Below are 19,449 nucleotides of genomic sequence, written 5' to 3' on the forward strand. Positions count from 1 at the left end.
CTAGAAGAAAACCTAGGCAATACCATTCAGGACATAGGCATTGGCAAGGACTTCATGTCTAAACCACCAAAAGCAATGGCAACAAAAGCCAAAATTGACAAATGGATGTAATTAAACTAAAGAGCTTCTGCACAGCAAAAGAAACTACCATCAGAGTGAACAGGCAACCTACAGAATGGGAGAAATTTTTTGCAATCTACTCATCTGACAAAGGGCTAATATCCAGAATCTACAATGAACTCAAACAAATTTACAAGAAAAAAACAAACAGCCCCATCAAAAGGTGGGTGAAAGATATGAACAGACACTTCTCAAAAGAAGACATTTATGCAGCCAAAAGTCACATGAAAAAATGCTCATCATCACTGGCCATCAGAGAAATGCAAATCAAAACCACAATGAGATATCTCACACCAGTTAGAATGGCAATCATTAAAGTGTCAGGAAACAACAGGTGCTGGAGAGGATGTGGAGAAATAGGAACACTTTTACACTGTTGGTGGGACTGTAAGCTAGTTCTACCATTGTGGAAGTCAGTGTAGCGATTCCTCAGGGATCTTGAACTAGAACTAGAAATACCATTTGACCCAGCAATCCCATTACTGGGTATATACCCAAAGGATTATAAATCATGGTGCTATAAAGATGCACACATGTGCAATAAACATGCACACATATGTTTATTGTGGCACTATTCACAATAGCAAAGACTTGGAACCAACCCAAATGTCCAACAGTGATAGACTGGATTAAGAAAATGTGGCACATTTACACCATGGGATACTATGCAGCCATAAAAAAGAATGAGTTCATGTCCTTTGTGGGGACATGGATGAAGCTGGAAACCATCATTCTCAGCAAACTATCGCAAGGACAAAAAACCAAACACCACATGTTCTCACTCACAGGTGGGAGTTGAACAATGAGAACACATGGACACAGGAAGGGGAACATCACACACCTGTTGTGTGTGGGGGAAGGGGGGAGGGATAGCATTAGGAGATATACCTAACATTAAATGACAAGTTAATGGGTGCAGCACACCAACATGGCACATGTATACATATGTAACTAACCTGCACGTTGTTCACATGTACCCTAAAACTTAAAGTGTAATAAAAAAAAAAAGCATGGGCTTTGTAATTATTGAGCTGAGTCTGGGTTCCAGCACTAGCACTAGTGGGAACTTGAGCAAGTTCTCATCTATAAAATCGGGGTGATAATAATACATCATAAAGTTAATATGGGGATTAAAACATAATGTAATTAGGGGTCTGGCTCATATTAGATGCTCAATGGTAAATCCTATCTATAAGCTACATGTGTAGTAAATTACTCACTTTCTGGTGTTGGATGAGCTGTGTAGGACTATCGGCAAAAGAAGAACTAGTAGTTAATAATGTGCTAATAACCCATATTCTTGACAGACGTTACTGTGAATGCCTTGAGAGTAAGGAAACTTTGGGCACCTGGGAATAAGGAAAAGGTTTAAATAAATACTGTACGCTGAGGAGTAAAAACAGTGTCCCAGGGGCAATGCTACCCTTTCAGTCAAATTTATAATAGACTCTGGTACTTTTGATTTCTTTATATTACTAAGTTCTCCATTATATTTATTACAGGTTCTATTATTGTCAAGGTCCCATCTTCACTTCAAGCTTATTTGCAGTTATCAGGGAAAGAGGTTGATGTGAACTCAGAAGTCCATGTTCAGGAAATGGCTGAAGCTCGTAAAGATGATGTTGTAACAGTGACTGGTAAGGAGGCTGCATTTTGCTCTGTCAGATGAATAGCCATTCTCCATACATAAGTAGAAATGTGGTACACTTAACAGAAATTTTAGCTTTTTTATATTTTTCCATCATTACGTCCTCATGTTTGACATCTTTTTTTCTTCTAGTTGCTTATCATTAATATGATGCAGACATTTTGTTTAAAAAGACCTCATTAAATCATTTAGGAACACTCATTTGTCCTGTCATTGGGTAAAATTGATTTTTAAATTTTCTAGAAGACCTGCTTTCTAATTCTTGAACTTAAAAATAAACTGAATACATATATTATAATGCAAAATTTAAAACTCACTTCGTATGACTGGAGTAAATCGGAATTTTGTTTGGTATGTACATTTTAAACTTGCTCTTTCAGAACAACAAATTCTTAGTCCCACAAATGTGAATCGTTTTTGTACATTTTTCATTATATTTGGCTACACTGGTGGCTGATACTATTTTTTTAAGGTTTGTCATTGGTTGTTTTTTTTTGTTTTGTTTTGCTTTTTGAGACAGAGTCTTGCTCTATTGCCCATACTGGAGTGCAGTGATGTAACCTTGGCTCACTGCAACCTCCGCCTCCCGGGTTCAAACGATCTGCTGCCTCACCCTCCTGAGTAGCTGGGACTACAGGCGTGCGCCACCATGCCCGGCTAATTTTTTTTGTATTTTTAATAGAGACAGGGTTTCGCCATGTTGGCCAGGCTGCTCTCAAATTCCTGACCTCAGGTGATCAGCCCACCTCGGCCTCCCAAAGTGCTGGGATTACAGGCATGAGCCACTGCGCCTGGCCAAGGTTTGTTGTTTTAATGAATAAAAAAATTAATGCTGGTGAAGTTTTCCTTTAAATTTTACCAGAATGGCATCAAGGAGGACATTGCAATTAGACCGTGTATAGGGATGAATGCTACAAGCTAAACCCATGAGATGCCGACTAGAAAAAGGAAGAATTGGGGAGTAGGGGAGGGTGGTCTTCATAAGATCAAATTTCAGTTTTAGGTATTCATGTTATACGTCATGAAAATTAAGAAAGTTGTCTGTTAAAATTCATAGAATATTAACAAAAAACATAACAGGAATAAAAATAATACCTATACACTCCCAGATATAACTGCATACTGCCTAATGGGCAAACTCATAGTTATGTGGCGAAAATTTGATGAAAATCTAAGTACAGTCATGTGTCACTTAATGACAGAGATACATTCTGAGAAATGTGTTATTAGGCAATTTTGTTGTCATGTGAACATTATAGAGTGAACCTATACAAACCTAGATGGTACAGCCTACTACACACCGAGGCTGTGTAGTAGCCTATTGTTCCTAGGCTACACCCTGTACAGCAGGCTACTGTACTGAAAACTGTAGGCAATTGTAACACAATGGTATTTGTATATCTATATATAGAAAAGGTACAGTAAAAATATGGTATAAAAGATAAAACATGGTATGCCTGTATAGGGCACTTACCGTAAGTGGAGCTTGCAGGACTGGAAGTTGCTCTGAGTGAGTCAGTATGATGAGTGGTGAGTGCATGTGAAGGCCTAGGACATTACTACTATAGACTTTATAAACACTGTACAGTTAGGCTACACTGAATTTATTTTTAAGTTTCTTCAATAATAAATTAGCCTTAGTTTACTGTAACTTTTTTACTTTATTTATTCTAGAGACAGCTGCTTTCTCTGTTGCATAGACTGGAGTGCAATTATAGCTCACTATAAACTCAAACTCTGGGCTCAAGTGATCCTTCTGCCTCAGCCTCCCTAGTAGCTAGGTTACAGGTGTGTACTACCATGCCAGCTAATTTTTAAAAAGTTTTTAGCAGAGACAAGGCCTTGCTATGTTTCCCAGGCTTGTCTTCAGCTCCTGGCCTTAAGTGATCCTCCCGCCTCAACTTCCCAAAGAACATTTTACTTTATAAACTTACATTTTTAAAAATTTTTTGAGGCTGGGCGCGGTGGCTGTAATCCCAGCCTGTAATCCCAGCACTTTGGGAGTCCAAGGCAGGCAGATTGTTTGAGGTCAGGAGTTCGAGACCAGCCTGACCAACATAGTGAAACCCCCGTCTCTACTAAAATACAAAAATTAGCCGGGCGTGGTGGCGGGCGCCTGTAATCTCAGCTACTCGGGAGGCTGAGGAAAAAGAATCCCTTGAACCCAGGAGGCAGAGGGTGCAATGAGCCAAGATCGCACCACTGCACTCCAGTCTGAGCAACAGAGCGAGACTCCCTCTCAGAAAAAAATAAAATAAAAAACTTTTTGACTCTTTTGTAATAATACTTAGCTTGAAACACAAACACATTTTACAGCTGTAGAGATATACTTGTCTGTCTTTATTCTGTAAGCTTTTTTCTGTTTTTAAAATTGTTAATTTTTTTTTATTTTACTTTTTAAACTTTGTTAAAAACGAAGACACAAACACACACATTAGTCTAGGCCTTTACTGGGTCAAGAACATCAATATCACTTTCACCTCCACATCTTGTCCCACTGAAAGGCCTTCAGGGGCAATAACACACATGGAGCTGTCATCTCCTGTGATGATAATGCCTTCTTCTGGAATACTTCCTGAAGGACCTGCCTGAGGCTGTTGTATCATAACTTTTTTTTTTTTAATAAGCAGAAGATATACACTCTAACGATAAAAAGTATAGTAAATACGTAAATCAGTAACACGGTCATTTATTCTCATTATCAAGTATTATGAACTACACATAACATATGTGCCATACTTTTTTATGACAGTGGAGTGGGTTTGTTTACACCAGCATCACCACAAATGCGGGTAGTGCGTTGCGTTTAAACGACCATTAGGATGGCTACGAAGTCACTAGGTGATAGGAGTTTTTTACCTCTATTATAATCTTATGGGACAACCATCATTTCTGTAGTTCATCGTTGACTGAAACATTGTTATGCAGTGTGTGACTGGATATCAAATATAGTGAGAATCAACTTGTGATCTAATGTCCTGAATTTGATAAGGAGCCAAGAGAGTTACCTATTTTTGGTCCCAATAATCTAAAACAATAATACAAGTTTGTTTAACTGTGCTCTGAATCATAGGCATAACCAAAATTATTTGCATATGTAAGCATGTTTGAATTATAAGCTAAAGCTATTTTGTCATATTTTTATTCATTTATTCATAGAATCATATGCCTTTCTAAAATTTAGATTTAGTTTTAAAACTATTCTCATGACTTCAGTCATTATTTCTATGTACATAACTTCCAAGTCAATATATGCAGACCTGATCTCTATTGTTCTTGTACATTTCTATTCCACTAAACCAGTGCCACCTAAAACTTAATGTTTAAAAACAAACTTATCTTTCCCTAGCCTACCTCCTCCTTCTCCTGTCTTCTCTATTTTTCTTTATTTGCTCAGTTACTCAACAAATGTTTGAGTCAACACTGCCAGAAACTAGGAGTGCAAGGATAATATAAAGCATGGTCTCACTGCCTTCTGAGGAGCTTACATTCTAGTGAGGAAAGGCAAACCAGAGAATACAGTACAGTGGGATCAACGTTATTATAAATGTATGTACATTGTACTGTGAGAACACAGGGGTGAGGAAGTGAGAGAAGTCAAACATGGCCAAAGTATAGAGAGTAAAGGGGAAAGTGGCATAAAAGTAGGCTGGAGAGTTTGGGAGAGGTCAGATCATATGGGACAGTTTGGATTTTATATTAAGAGCATTGGGAAGCCCTTGGAAGGTTTTAACTTGGGGTTCACATAATCAGATTTGTGTGTTAGAAAGATCACTCTGAATGTTGAGTGGGGATAGATGAGAAAGAACAATGGTGGATGAAGGGTTAAAAAACGACTTTTGCTTTTTAGGAGGTTACTGCAGTAATTCAGCAGAAGGAGTACAGGGTCCTGGACTCCATAGTGAGCTATCTTAAACTCAGCAAATAAATAGGCCTTCAGTAACTTTTGCTTGAAGCTAAAGACGAATGAATGCTATGAGGAAGATGCATGCTTACCTCATTGGTTATTATGAAGCGCCTTAGCCTATTGAGTTCTTTTTGTGTGTTACTTGTTATTATGGCTTATATTCCGGCCCCACCTCCTGAACCAGGAAGGGCCAAATCGCAGAATGATGAGTTTATTTCCTGTTCACAGTGGAAGAATCTAGGTACTGATCCAGCATCATTTTGCAGAGTAGCACAGACTATCCTATGAGGCTGGTCCCCAGATGGATCTGTATGTTGTCTCTGATAGCAAATTAAATCCATTAAAGTAATAATGCAACAGGACCTCAGGTAAAGAGAGCAGCAGTCTCTGGAGGGAGCTGTGAGTATGAACAGGTGATTGGGTTTAAGAGAAACTTCCATATTTCATTTTGGTTTTAAAACTGTTTGGTACCCAGTCAGCCACAGGCCTTATGTATCAACTGGATGAAATAATTTAAGAGGCCTAGAAAATCAGGGCAGATTGCTTTTTTCTGTGGAGATTTCCAATCTGAAACCAAATTTTGGAAATAATGAGCAGCTTTATATGTGAGCTATTATTATAGGCAGCTGAGCTCAGCTCATCTTGGCCTTCCTCATAGAGCCCATGAGGGATAAAAATAGAAATACTCTTATTGCGAAGAGCCTGGATTTTATCTGCAGCATGACTTCTGGATAATCTCTGCAAGAAGCCATGCCAGTAAAATTATTCCCTTAGGTTCCAGCTTCCCACAGGGTTTTGATGTGTCAGCTCTATAATTATTTATTTGATTTCCTGCTCAATGGTTTCCTTTGCTATTGCTGTCACTGATAAATAACTCAGGTGTATAATTCCTACCATGATTTACACATATTATGTGCTATTCTGAGGTCAAAAGGAAACCTGAGACTCTCAGGCTGAAACATTTACCTACTAAAAAGCTATGCACAAGTGTGTATTGGGGCTGCATTCTCTAATCTTTATGAGAGTCTTGATTCTAAGTTTTGTCCTCTACCCATGTGTGGCAAATTTAACATGTTGTGAGTGGCTTAGGTAAGATGCTTCTAATAAGTTGGCTTCTCTATTAGGTTTTAGACTTGTTTCATCAACTTAGATATGAAACTTGACTGTGGTAAACATCAAGTCTCCAAGCCCAGGTATGCATGTGGTACGAAGTCCTTTGGTCTTTACAACTCCACAATTTAGATGTTTAAATGTTCAAAGAATATTAGAGGTAAAGTGTGTTGCCAGTGAACGAATTGGTGTTTGTCATTGTCTGGATAGTAGGGAAGCTAGCACTACTGGGTTTACCTCATTTTAGTAAAACTGGAAATATAAAGCATATACAACATAAATTCATTTGGGATAAAAATAAACCACCAAGTCAGGAAAGAGTTCTTAGCTTGTCTAAAGGACAGAGGGTAATAACATACAATGGAATTGTTATTTATTTTATTATTATTATACTTTAAGTTTTAGGGCACATGTGCACAATGTGCAGGTTAGTTACATATGTATACATGTGCCATGCTGGTGTGCTGCACCCATTAACTCGTCATTTAGCATTAGGTAAATCTCCTAATGCTATCCCTCCCCCCTCCCCCCACCCCACAACACTCTCCAGAGTGTGATGTTCCCCTTCCTGTGTCCATGTGTTCTCATTGTTCAATTCCCACCTATGAGTGAGAATATGCGGTGTTTGGTTTTTTGTACTTGCGATAGTTTACTGAGAATGATGATTTCCAATTTCATCCGTGTCCCTACAAAGGACATGAACTCATGATTTTTTATGGCTGCATAGTATTCCATGGTGTATATGTGCCACATTTTCTTAATCCAGTCTATCATTGTTGGACATTTGGGTTGGTTCCAAGTCTTTGCTATTGTGAATAGTACTGCAATAAACATACGTGTGCATGTGTCTTTATAGCAGCATGATTTATAGTCCTTTGGGTATATACCCAGTAATGGGATGGCTGGGTCAAATGGTATTTCTAGTTCTAGATCCCTGAGGAATCGCCACACTGACTTCCACAAGGGTTGAACTAGTTTACAGTCCCACAAACAGTGTAAAAGTGTTCCTATTTCTCCACATCCTCTCCAGCACCTGTTGTTTCCTGACTTTTTAATGACTGCCATTCTAACTGGTGTGAGATGGTATCTCACTGTGGTTTTGATTTGCATTTCTCTGATGGCCAGTGACGGTGAGCATTTTTTCATGTGTTTTTTGGCTGCATAAATGTCTTCTTTTGAGAAGTGTCTGTTCATGTTCTTCGCCCACTTTTTGATGGGGTTGTTTGTTTTCTTCTTGTAAATTTGATTGAGTTCACTGTAGATTCTGCATATTAGCCCTTTGTCAGATGAGTAGGCTGCAAAACTTTTCTCCCATTTTGTAGGTTGCCTGTTCACTCTGATAGTAGTTTCTTTTGCTGTGCAGAAGCTCTTGAGTTTAATTAGATCCCATTTGTCAATTTTGGCTTTTGTTGCCATTGCTTTTGGTGGTTTAGACATGAAGTCCTTGCCTATGCCTATGTCCTGAATGGTAATGCCTAGGTTTTCTTCTAGGGTTTTTATGGTTTTAGGTCTAACGTTTAAGTCTTTAATCCATCTTGAATTAATTTTTGTATAAGGTGTAAGGAAGGGATCCAGTTTCAGCTTTCTACATATGGCTAGCCAGTTTTCCCAGCACCATTTATTAAATAGGGAATCCTTTCCCCATTGCTTGTTTTTCTCAGGTTTGTCAAAGATCAGATAGTTGTAGATATGCGGCGCTATTTCTGAGGGCTCTGTTCTGTTCCATCGATCTATATCTCTGTTTTGGTACCAGTACCATGCTGTCTTGGTTACTGTAGCCTTGTAGTATAATTTGAAGTTTTGTTCTTTTGGCTTTGTTCTTTTGGCTTAGGATTGACTTGGCGATGTGGGCTCTTTTTTGGTTCCATATGAACTTTAAAGTAGTTTTTTCCAATTCTGTGAAGAAAGTCATTGGTAGCTTGATGGGGATGGCATTGAATCTATAAATTACCTTGGGCAGTATGGCCATTTTCATGATATTGATTCTTTGTACCCAAGAGCATGGAATGTTCTTCCATTTCTTTGTATCCTCTTTTATTTCATTGAGCAGTGGTTTGTAGTTCTCCTTGAAGAGGTCCTTCACGTCCCTTGTAAGTTGGATTCCTAGGTATTTTATTCTCTTTGAAGCAATTGTGAATGGGAGTTCACTCATGATTTGGCTCTCTGTTTGTCTGTTATTGGTGTATAAGAATGCTTGTGATTTTTGTACATTGATTTTGTATCCTGAGACTTTGCTAAAGTTGCTTATCAGCTTAAGGAGATTTTGGGCTGAGACAACGGGGTTTTCTAGATATACAATCATGTCATCTGCAAACAGGGACAATTTGACTTCCTCTTTTCCTAATTGAATACCCTTGATTTCCTTCTCCTGCCTAATTGCCCTGGCCAGAACTTCCAACACTATGTTGAATAGGAGTGGTGAGAGAGGGCATCCCTGTCTTGTGCCAGTTTTCAAAGGGAATGCTTCCAGTTTTTGCCCATTCAGTATGATATTGGCTGTGGGTTTGTCATAGATAGCTCTTATTATTTTGAGATATGTCCCATCAATACCTAATTTATTGAGAGTTTTTAGCATGAAAGGTTGTTGAATTTTGTCAAAGGCCTTTTCTGCACCTATTGAGATAATCATGTGGTTTTTGTCTTCGGTTCTGTTTATATGCTGGATTACATTTATTGATTTGCGTATATTGAACCAGCCTTGCATCCCAGGGATGAAGCCCACTTGATCATGGTGGATAAGCTTTTTGATGTGCTGCTGCATTCTGTTTGCCAGTATTTTATTGAGGATTTTTGTATCAATGTTCATCAAGGATATTGGTCTAAAAATTTTCTTTTTTTGTTGTGTCTCTGCCCGGCTTTGGTATCAGGATGATGCTGGCCTCATAAAATGAGTTAGGAAGGATTCCCTCTTTTTCTATTGATTGGAATTGTTTCAGAAGGAATGGTACCAGTTCCTCCTTGTACCTCTGGTAGAATTCGGCTATGAATCCATCTGGTCCTGGACTCTTTTTGGTTGGTAAGCTATTGATTATTGCCACAATTTCAGAGCCTGTTATTGGTCTATTCAGAGATTCAACTTCTTCCTGGTTTAGTCTTGGGAGGGTGTATGTGTCGAGGAATTTATCCATTTCTTCTAGATTTTCTAGTTTATTTGCACAGAGGTGTTTGTAGTATTCTCTGATGGTAGTTTGTATTTCTGTGGGATCGGTGGTGATATCCCCTTTATCATTTTTTATTGTGTCTATTGGATTCTTCTCTCTTTTCTTCTTTATTAGTCTTGCTAGCGGTCTATCAATTTTGTTGATCCTTTCAAAAAACCAGCTCCTGGATTCATTAATTTTTTGAAGGGTTTTTTGTGTCTCTATTTCTTTCAGTTCTTCTCTGATTTTAGTTATTTCTTGCCTTCTGCTAGCTTTTGAATGTGTTTGCTCTTGCTTTTCTAGTTCTTTTAATTGTGATGTTAGGGTGTCAATTTTGGATCTTTCCTGCTTTCTCTTGTGGGCATTTAGTGCTATAAATTTCCCTCTACACACTGCTTAGAATGCATCCCAGAGATTCTGGTATGTTGTGTCTTGGTTCTCGTTGCTCTTTATTTCTGCCTTCATTTCGTTATGTACTCAGTAGTCATTCAGGAGCAGGTTGTTCAGTTTCCATGTAGTTGAGCGGTTTTGAGTGAGTTTCTTAATCCTGAGTTCTAGTTTGATTGCACTGTGGTCTGAGAGACAGTTTGTTATAATTTCTGATCTTTTACATTTGCTGAGGAGAGCTTTACTTCCAACTATGTGGTCAATTTTGGAATAGGTGTGGTGTGGTGCTGAAAAAAATGTATATTCTGTTGATTTGGGGTGGAGAGTTCTGTAGATGTCTATTAGGTCCACTTGGTGCAGAGCTGAGTTCAATTCCTGGGTATCCTTGTTAACTTTCTGTCTCGTTGATCTGTCTAATGTTGACAGTGGGGTGTTAAAGTCTCCCATTATTATTGTGTGGAAGTCTAAGTCTCTTTGTAGGTCACTCAGGACTTGCTTTATGAATCTGGGTGCTCCTATATTGGGTGCATATATATTTAGGATAGTTATCTCTTCTTGTTGAATTGATCCCTTGACCATTATGTAATGGCCTTCTTTGTCTCTTTTGATCTTTGTTGGTTTAAAGTCTGTTTTATCAGAGACTAGGATTGCAACCCCTGCCTTTTTTTGTTTTCCATTTGCTTGGTAGATCTTCCTCCATCCCTTTATTTTGAGCCTATGTGTGTCTCTGCACGTGAGATGGATTTCCTGAATACAGCACACTGATGGGGTCTTGACTCTTCATCCAATTTGCCAGTCTGTGTCTTTTAATTGGAGCATTTAGTCTATTTATATTTAAAGTTAATATTGTTATGTGTGAATTTGATCCTGTCATTATGATATTAGCTGATTATTTTGCTCGTTGGTTGATGCAGTTTCTTCCTAGCCTCAGTGGTCTTTACAATTTGGAATGATTTTGCAGCGGCTGATACCGGTTGTTCCTTTCCATGTTTAGTGCTTCCTTCAGGAGCTCTTTTAGGGCAGGCCTGGTGGTGACAAAATCTCTCAGCATTTGCTTGTCTGTCAAGTATTTTATTTCTCTTTCACTTATGAAGCTTAGTTTGGATGGATATGAAATTCTGCGTTGAAAATTCTTTTCTTTAAGAATGTTGAATATTGGCCCCCACTCTCTTCTGGCTGGTAGAGTTTCTGCTGAGAGATCACCTGTTAGTCTGATGGGCTTCCCTTTGTGGGTAACCCAACCTTTCTCTCTGGCTGCCCTTAACATTTTTTCCTTCATTTCAACTTTGGCGAATCTGACAATTATGTGTCTTGGAGTTGCTCTTCTCGTGGAGTATCTTTGTGGCGTTCTCTGTATTTCCTGAATCTGAATGTTGGCTAGCCTTGCTAGATTGGGGAAGTTCTCCTGGATAATATCCTGCAGAGCGTTTTCCAACTTGGTTCCATTCTCCCCGTCACTTTCAGGTACACCAATCAGACGTAGATTTGTTCTTTTCACATAGTCCCATATTTCTTGGAGGGTTTGTTCATTTCTTTTTCGTGTTTTTTCTCTCAACTTACCTTCTTGCTTAATTTCATTCATTTCATCTTCTGTCACTGGTACCCTTTCTTCCAGTTGGTCGCATCGGCTCCTGAGGCTTCTGCATTCTTCACGTAGTTCTCGAGCCTTGGCTTTCAGCTCCATCATCTCCTTTAAGCACTTCTCTGTATTAGTTATTCTAGTTATACATTCATCTAAATTTTTTTCAAAGTTTTTAACTTCTTTGCCTTTGGTTTGAATTTCCTCCTATAGCTTGGAGTAGTTTGATCTTCTGAAGCCTTCTTCTCTCAACTCGTCAAAGTCATTCTCTGTCCAGCTTTGTTCTGTTGCTGGTGAAGAACTGCGTTCCTTTGGAGGAGGAAAGGCGCTCTGCTTTTTAGAGTTTCCAGTTTTTCTGCTCTGTTTTTTCCCCATCTTTGTGGTTTTATCTACTTTTGGTCTTTGATGATGGTGATGTACAGATGGGTTTTTGGTGTGGATGTCCTTTCTGTTTGTTAGTTTTCCTTCTAACAGTCAGGACCCTCAGCTGCAGGTCTGTTGGAGTTTGCTAGTGGTCCACTCCAGACCCTGTTTGCCTGTGTACCAGCAGCGGTGGCTGCAGAAGAGTGGATTTTCGTGAACCGTGAATGCTGCTGTCTGATCATTCCTCTGGAAGTTTTGTCTCAGAGGAGTACCCGGCCATGTGAGGTGTCAGTCTGCCCCTACTGGGGGATGCCTCCCAGTTAGGCTGCTCGGGGGTCAGGGGTCAGGGACCCACTTGAGGAGGCAGTCTGCCCGTTCTCAGATCTCCAGCTGCGTGCTTTGAGAACCACTGCTCTCTTCAAAGCTGTCAGACAGGGACATTTAAGTCTGCAGAGGTTACTGCTGTCTTTTTGTTTGTCTGTGCCCTGCCCCCAGAGGTGGAGCCTACAGAGGCAGGCAGGCCTCCTTGAGCTGTGGTGGGTTCCACCCAGTTCGAGTTTCCTGGCTGCTTTGTTTACTTAAGCAAGCCTGGGCAATGGCGGGCGCCCCTCCCCCAGCCTTGCTGCTGCCTTGCAGTTTGATCTCAGACTGCTATGCTAGCAATCAGCGAGACTCCGTGGGCGTAGGACCCTCTGAGCCAGGTGCGGGATATAATCTCCTGGTGCGCCGTTTTTTAAGCCCATTGGAAAAGCGCAGTATTAGGGTGGGAGTGACCCAATTTTCCAGGTGCCGTCTGTCACCCCTTTCTTTGACTAGGAAAGGGAACTCCCTGACCCCTTGCATTTCCTGAGTGAGGCAATGCCTCGCCCTGCTTCGGCTCCCACATGGTGCACTGCACCCACTGTCCTGCGCCCACTGTCTGGCACTCCCTAGTGAGATGAACCCGGTACCTCAGATGGAAATGCAGAAATCATGCATCTTCTGCGTCACTCACACTGGGAGCTATAGACCAGAGCTGTTCCTATTTGGCCATCTCGGCTGCCCTGGTAATTGTTATTTATAATGGAATACTCGTTCATGGGTTGGAAATGAGGTTGAAATGAGACTAAGCTCATAAGATGCCACTTTAAAAATCTAGAGACACTGTTTTCTCTCCAAATCGGGAAAAATCCAGTCTTTTGATATGACTAACTCTTGGAAATAGCTCTGATTTTAGAACCCACTAAAGTTTTTGGTTTTTCAAAGCTTATAGCACATGAATTTGTCAGCAATGTATATATATTTCAGGACCACATGGAAGAAATTCAATAACAGAATGAAGAATGCTCTAAGGCTTATAGCTATCTGCTTAAAAGTACTTTGACAGGGAGTTAATGTAGGAACTGTTTTCAAGTCATAGTGCTTTTATGGTGATTTTTTTTTTTTTTTTTTTTTTTTTTTTGAGACGGAGTCTCTCTCTATCACCCAGGCTGGAGTGCAGTGGTGCCATCTCGGCTCACTGCAACCTCTGCCTCCCGAGTTCCAGCCGTTCTTCTGCCTAAGCCTCCTGAGTAGCTGGGACTACAGGCGCCCACCACCATGCCCAGCTAATTTTGATATTTTTAGTAGAGACAGGGTTTCACCATATTGGCCAGGCTGGTCTCACCTCCTGACCTCGTGATCCGCCCACCTCGGCCTCCCAAAGTGCTGGGATTACAGGCTTGAGCCACTGCACCCGGCCGCTTTTATGGTGTTTTTATTTCCCCACCTTTTTGTTAAAGAGTAAGATCTTAAGAGTATCATGGGTAATCAGATGTCTATGTTGTTAATGTTTGCCCCAAAAAAGATCAGGTTTTCTTTCCATTCATCTGCAAACTTTATCTGTAAACACCATATAGTAAATATGTTAGACTAAGCAGATTACATATGGACTCTGTTGCATATATTTTTTTGTTTTTAAATAACCCTTTAAAAATGTAAAAGCCCGGCCGGTCACGGTGGCTCACACCTGTAATCCCAGCACTTTGGGAGGCCGAGGTGGGTGGATCACCTAAGGTCAGGAGTTAGAGACCAGCCTGGCCAACATGGCGAAACCCTGTCTCTACCAAATATACAAAATTAGCTGGGCGTGGTGGCGAATGCCTGAAATCCCAGCTACTCAGGAGGCTAAGGCAGGGAGAATTGCTTGAACCCAGGGGCAGAGATTGCAGTGAGCCGAGATCATGCCACTGGACTCCAGCCTGGGTGATAGAGAGAGACTCCATCTCAAAAAAAAAAGAAGTAAAAGCCCTTCTTAGCTTTCAGGGCATACAAAAACAGGCCCCTGGCCAGATTTGGCCTGTGAGCTATAGTTTGCTGATCCCTAGGCTAGAGTTCAAAGTGCAGGCCCCAATCTTACAGCATTATGAGTTCTGTTTGTGATGCCTGTGGGGTTTTGTTTTATTATTGTCTTTGTATTTATTTTGGTCATTCAAGAAATATTAAACCATAGCCAAATCCTTATTCTAAGTGAACTATCCCCAGTAGTGAAGAAAACATGATTCATGCACACAAAAGTTTAATCTTGTAATTTTTAAGAAACAGGGCAACCACAGAAGATATATGATGGCAAATAAATACACAAAAAGATATTTACCATCACTAGCCATTAGGGAAATGTACTTTAAAACCAGAATAAAATACTACATACTTACTAGAATGGCAAAAATTAAAAATACAGATTATTCAAATGCTGGCAAGTGTGCAGAGAAACTGGATCTCTTCTACATTACTAGTGGGAATGTAAAATGATACAGCTACTGTATAATTCAGTCTGGCAGTTTCTTAAAAAAATAGAAAAAAAAAGAAACTACCATTAATCACCTAGCATTTATATTCCTGGGCATTTATCCTGAGGAAATGTAACTTATCTTCACACAAAAACCTGTACACAAATATTCACAGCTTTATTTGTAATAGCCAAAAACTGGAAATGACTTAAATATCCTTCCATGACTGACTGTTCATATGACTCATGGTATGTCCACATAAGGTAATTCACCAACAAAGGGAACAATCTGTTGATGTAAACAACTTGAAGGGGATTTAAGGGCATTATTCTGAGTGAAAAAAGCCAATCTCAAAATGGTCCATACTCTACGATTCCATTTATATAACATTCTTGAAACGACAAAATTAAAGATGTAGAGAATAGACAAGTGGTTGCCATAGGTTAGGGAAGGAGAAGGAGAGTATGACTTTAAAGGGACATGACAAGGGACTTCCTTTGTAGTGACAGAACAGTTCCATATCTTGATTAAAATGATGGGTTATATATGAATCTACATATGTGATACCTAAAATGTCATGAGTATATATACAAAGACATACCCAAAAAATGAATGCATGTAAAAACTGGTGAAATCTGAGTAAGGTCTATAGTCCAGTTAATTTGCCAGCTAATTTCCTGGTTTTGATAGTGCAGTATAGTTATAGAAGCTGTCACTATTAAGGGAACTGAGTGATGGGTATGCAGAACCTCTCTACTGTTTTTGTAACTTCTTGTGAGTATGAAATTATTTCAAAATAAGTTTAAAAAGAGGGTGGAAAGAAGTCAGGGAGAGGGAGAAAGAGAAATAATGAAGTCTTCTGGGCAGGATGGAGTTAAAGGGTCTGACTTACCTTCCTACCTGAAACAATGACAAAAAAAATTAAAAATTAAGCAGATACAGGAAACAAACAAGATGAGTCTTGCTTACTGCCTTGAGAGAGTCTTCAGGCTCCAGTACAGGAAAACGGAATTGCTCTGGAGTCTAGAACACTCCCTGAGTTAGGGAGATCAAGATGAGAGTCGATAAAGATCAAGACAGGGTTCATAGGACAAAGTACCAGAGGGAATAGAACCTGGTGCTCACACAGGTCCAGGAATAATGCCTGTTCTTCCCACCAGACTGGAAAGAAAATCATAACTCATGGGGCATTGGGTAGAGCATTTAGTAGTAGGAAACAATTAGTCTTAGGCTGAGCACCACTCTATAATTGCCTAACAAATTATAAAAGCAAGAGATGAAAAGCTTAAACTATTTCCAAGTAACTTAACTGCATCCTTGAGCAAAGCTCAAGATTTACAGGAATACAAAAATATCCAGCACTCAAGAAAGTAAAACTCACAATGTTGTAACCCACCCAACAGGTTCACCTTGCCCACTGCCTAGAAAGAGCCAACTTATCAAGACAGGGGAATTGCAGTAGAGAAAGAGAAATTCACTCAGAGCTGGCTATGCAGGAGACCAGTTTTATTATTACTTAAATCAGTCTCCCTGAGAATCTGACGATCTGAGTTTTTAAGGATAATTTGATGGGGGGCCAGTGAGTTAGGAGTTTTGATTAGTCAGTCTGAGATGAAATCATAGGGAGTCAGAGCTGTCCTTTTGTGCTGAGTCAGTTCCTGACTGGGGGCCACAAGATCAGATGAGCCAGTTTATCAATCTGGGTTATGCCAGCCGATCGACTGAGTTTAGGGTCTGCAAAATATCTCAAGCACTGATCTTAGGTTTTACAATAGTGGTGTTATCCACAGGAGCAATTTGGGGAGGTTTAGAATCTTGCAGCTTCCAGCTGCATGACTCCTAAACCACAATTTCTAATCTTTTGGCTGATTTGTTGTCCTGAAAAGGGAGTCTAGTCCCCAGGCAGGCAGGGAGTTTGTTTGGGAAATGGCTGTTATTGTCTTGGTTTCAAAGCTAAACTATAAACTAAGTTCCTCCCAAAAGTTAGTTCAGCCTGTACCTAGAAATGAACAAGAACAGCTTGGTGATTAGAAGCAAGATGGAGCTGGTTATGTCAGATCTCTTTCACTGTAATAATTTTCTCAGTTATGATTTTTGCAGAGGTGGTTTCAATGTCTAGCATTGAATCAAAGATTATCAGACATGCAAAGGGCAAAAAAACCCATGAGTTATAATGAAGAGAATAATTGAAACTAACCCAAAACTGACACAGATGACCGAACTAGCAGAGAAGGAAAATAAAAGTTATTATAACTGTATTGCACTTGTTCAAACACTTAAGACATGGAAGATATAAAAAGAAGACCAAAATTGAATTTCTATAAATGAAAACTACAATGTCTGAGATGAAAAATACAATGGATGGGATTAGACATTGCAGAAGAAAAGATTTGAGGAAGAAACTATTACGATTATTTTTTGGGAAGAACTGATTAATTGTGTACTTCCTCAGTATACTCTTGCCTAGAGTACTGTTGACTTTATTATTATTGCAAGTATTTGAGAAAAAATTTAGTGGATAGGCATCATTAAAACTAGCTCAAAAATATTTTTGTATCTGGAAGATTTCTTGTCAAGGTATCTTGGGTTACACTTTTGTTGAGAGAAGATTGTAAAAAGTTAAAGAACGTTGAGGCTTGGCACTGTGGTGCACGCCTGTATTCCCAGCACTTTGGGAGGCCGAGGCGGGCAGATCATGAGGTCAGGAGATAGAGACCATACTGGCTAACATGGTGAAACCCCATTTGTACTGAAAATACAAAAAAATTAGCTGGGCGTGGTGGCACGCGGCTGTAGTCCCAGCTACTCAGGAGGCTGAGGCAGGAGGCTGAGGCAGGAGAATCATTTGAACCTAGGAGGTGGAGGTTGCAGTAAGCTGAGATCGCACCACTGCACTCCAGCCTGAGTGACACAGCGAGACTCCGTCTCAAAAAACAAACAAACAAAAAAGAACGTTGTCAAAATTAAAATATTTTGTTATGGAATTGTATGTGGTGTTAAAGGTTTTGTTTGTGAAATGTATGTGTTAAAAATAATAAAATTTCAGAGTAATTACTTTCATGTTGTTTCATAGTATATGATTTATTTTCCTAGTGAGTTGGTAAGCTTTGTGAGAGCACTGGCGTGTCTTTTTACATCTTTTGAACCTCCCTAATATACTTAGCATGGCACTTCCTATAGTGGGTGGCCCAAAGTGTTTGTAGTATAAAAGAGAATCCTCCAACCCTGATGCACTGAAGTTTAATCTGCTATTATTAATAATAAGGCAGCAGCAGAAGTATCCCTCTGAACCAAATGTACATAAACAAAGAATGTTACAGGGTTAGAAGTGGGAGTGGGGAGGGAGGCAGGAAAAAGCTCACCTTACCAAGAAGCTTATTAATCCTGTTTTTAAACAAGACAGTTCTGCAAGTTACTTCCTGGATCCCTGTCTTTGTTGATATTTAGTGCAGAATAGATCAGGTATATTTTGGGTTAAATAAAAAGAACATAGAGATTCATATATTTGGGTACATTGGGGCAGGAGTTTCGAGAGCAAATTACAGAGTTAAACACATGTCCTAGGAAGCCTTTCCTCCCACTTAGTAGAAGCCACACTGTATAGGGATAGAGTAGTCATTTTCCCATTTCTTGGTCAAAGAAACAGTGTGTGATTTTAATTGGCAAAGGGAAGTAAATAAGGAGGAAGGCTTTTGAAACCCCAAATTCCAATATATGTTGAAAAACTTTTGTAGGAAGGAATTTATAAACTTTACAAATTATTAACAGAATAGAGTCTCCACAGATTCAGGTCAAAGTACAAAGAAGTTTCAGTAAATTACTTATTGGCAAGATAGAGAAAGCTATTTTCAAGCAACCTAGATGGAATTTTATAAACTGTCCTCCCTTTTGAGTATTGTCTGTAAGCTGAAATTGCTTGTGTGTTCTTTTTCGTGAGAGCAGTAACACTGTGCTTGGCCTCTATTGCTGCAAAAGGAAATAGGTTGAAGGCTTTTCACTCCATAAGTAAGAAATATATTATTGGGGAGGTGATAAATAATATATTAAAGAAGAGATCTCAGATATTTAGAAAAGCCTTACTATTATTGATGCTTTATTATTGTTGCTAAATGGTATTAAAAAAGAAGAAAAAGTTGAAAAAACAAAAATTTCAGGATTTCCAGTTCTTTCCTCCACATTTATTTTATTTTATTTTTAAATTTTATTTATTTATTTTATTTTGAGACAGAGTTTCACTATTGTCACCCAGGCTGGAGTGCAATGGCACAATCTCGGCTCACTGCAACCTCTGCCTCCCAGGTTCAGGCAATTCTCCTGCCTCAGCCTCCCAAGTAGCTGGGATTACAGGCACCTGCCACCACGCCCAGCTAATTTTTGTATTTTTGGCAGAGATGGGGTTTCACCATGTTGGCCAGGCTGGTCTCAAACTCCTGACGTCAGGTGATCCA

The 19,449-nt window shown here is 39.5% G+C and overlaps 1 protein-coding gene across 11 annotated transcripts in view; it reads left to right on the plus strand.

Moving 5' to 3' along the window:
- The window catches only part of FAM185A (family with sequence similarity 185 member A), a 191,567-nt gene that overhangs the window by 38,693 nt on the left and 133,425 nt on the right, over positions 1 to 19,449 (plus strand). For all 11 annotated transcript variants that reach the window (XM_002818311.5, XM_054559636.1, XM_054559639.2 and 8 more), the window contains exon 7: positions 1,623 to 1,757. In XM_002818311.5, coding sequence (XP_002818357.3) covers positions 1,623 to 1,757 — 135 coding nt within the window. The remainder of the gene's footprint in view (positions 1 to 1,622; positions 1,758 to 19,449) is intronic.

Source organism: Pongo abelii, chromosome 6 (assembly GCF_028885655.2).
Source record: "Pongo abelii isolate AG06213 chromosome 6, NHGRI_mPonAbe1-v2.0_pri, whole genome shotgun sequence".
NCBI lineage: Eukaryota > Metazoa > Chordata > Mammalia > Primates > Hominidae > Pongo > Pongo abelii.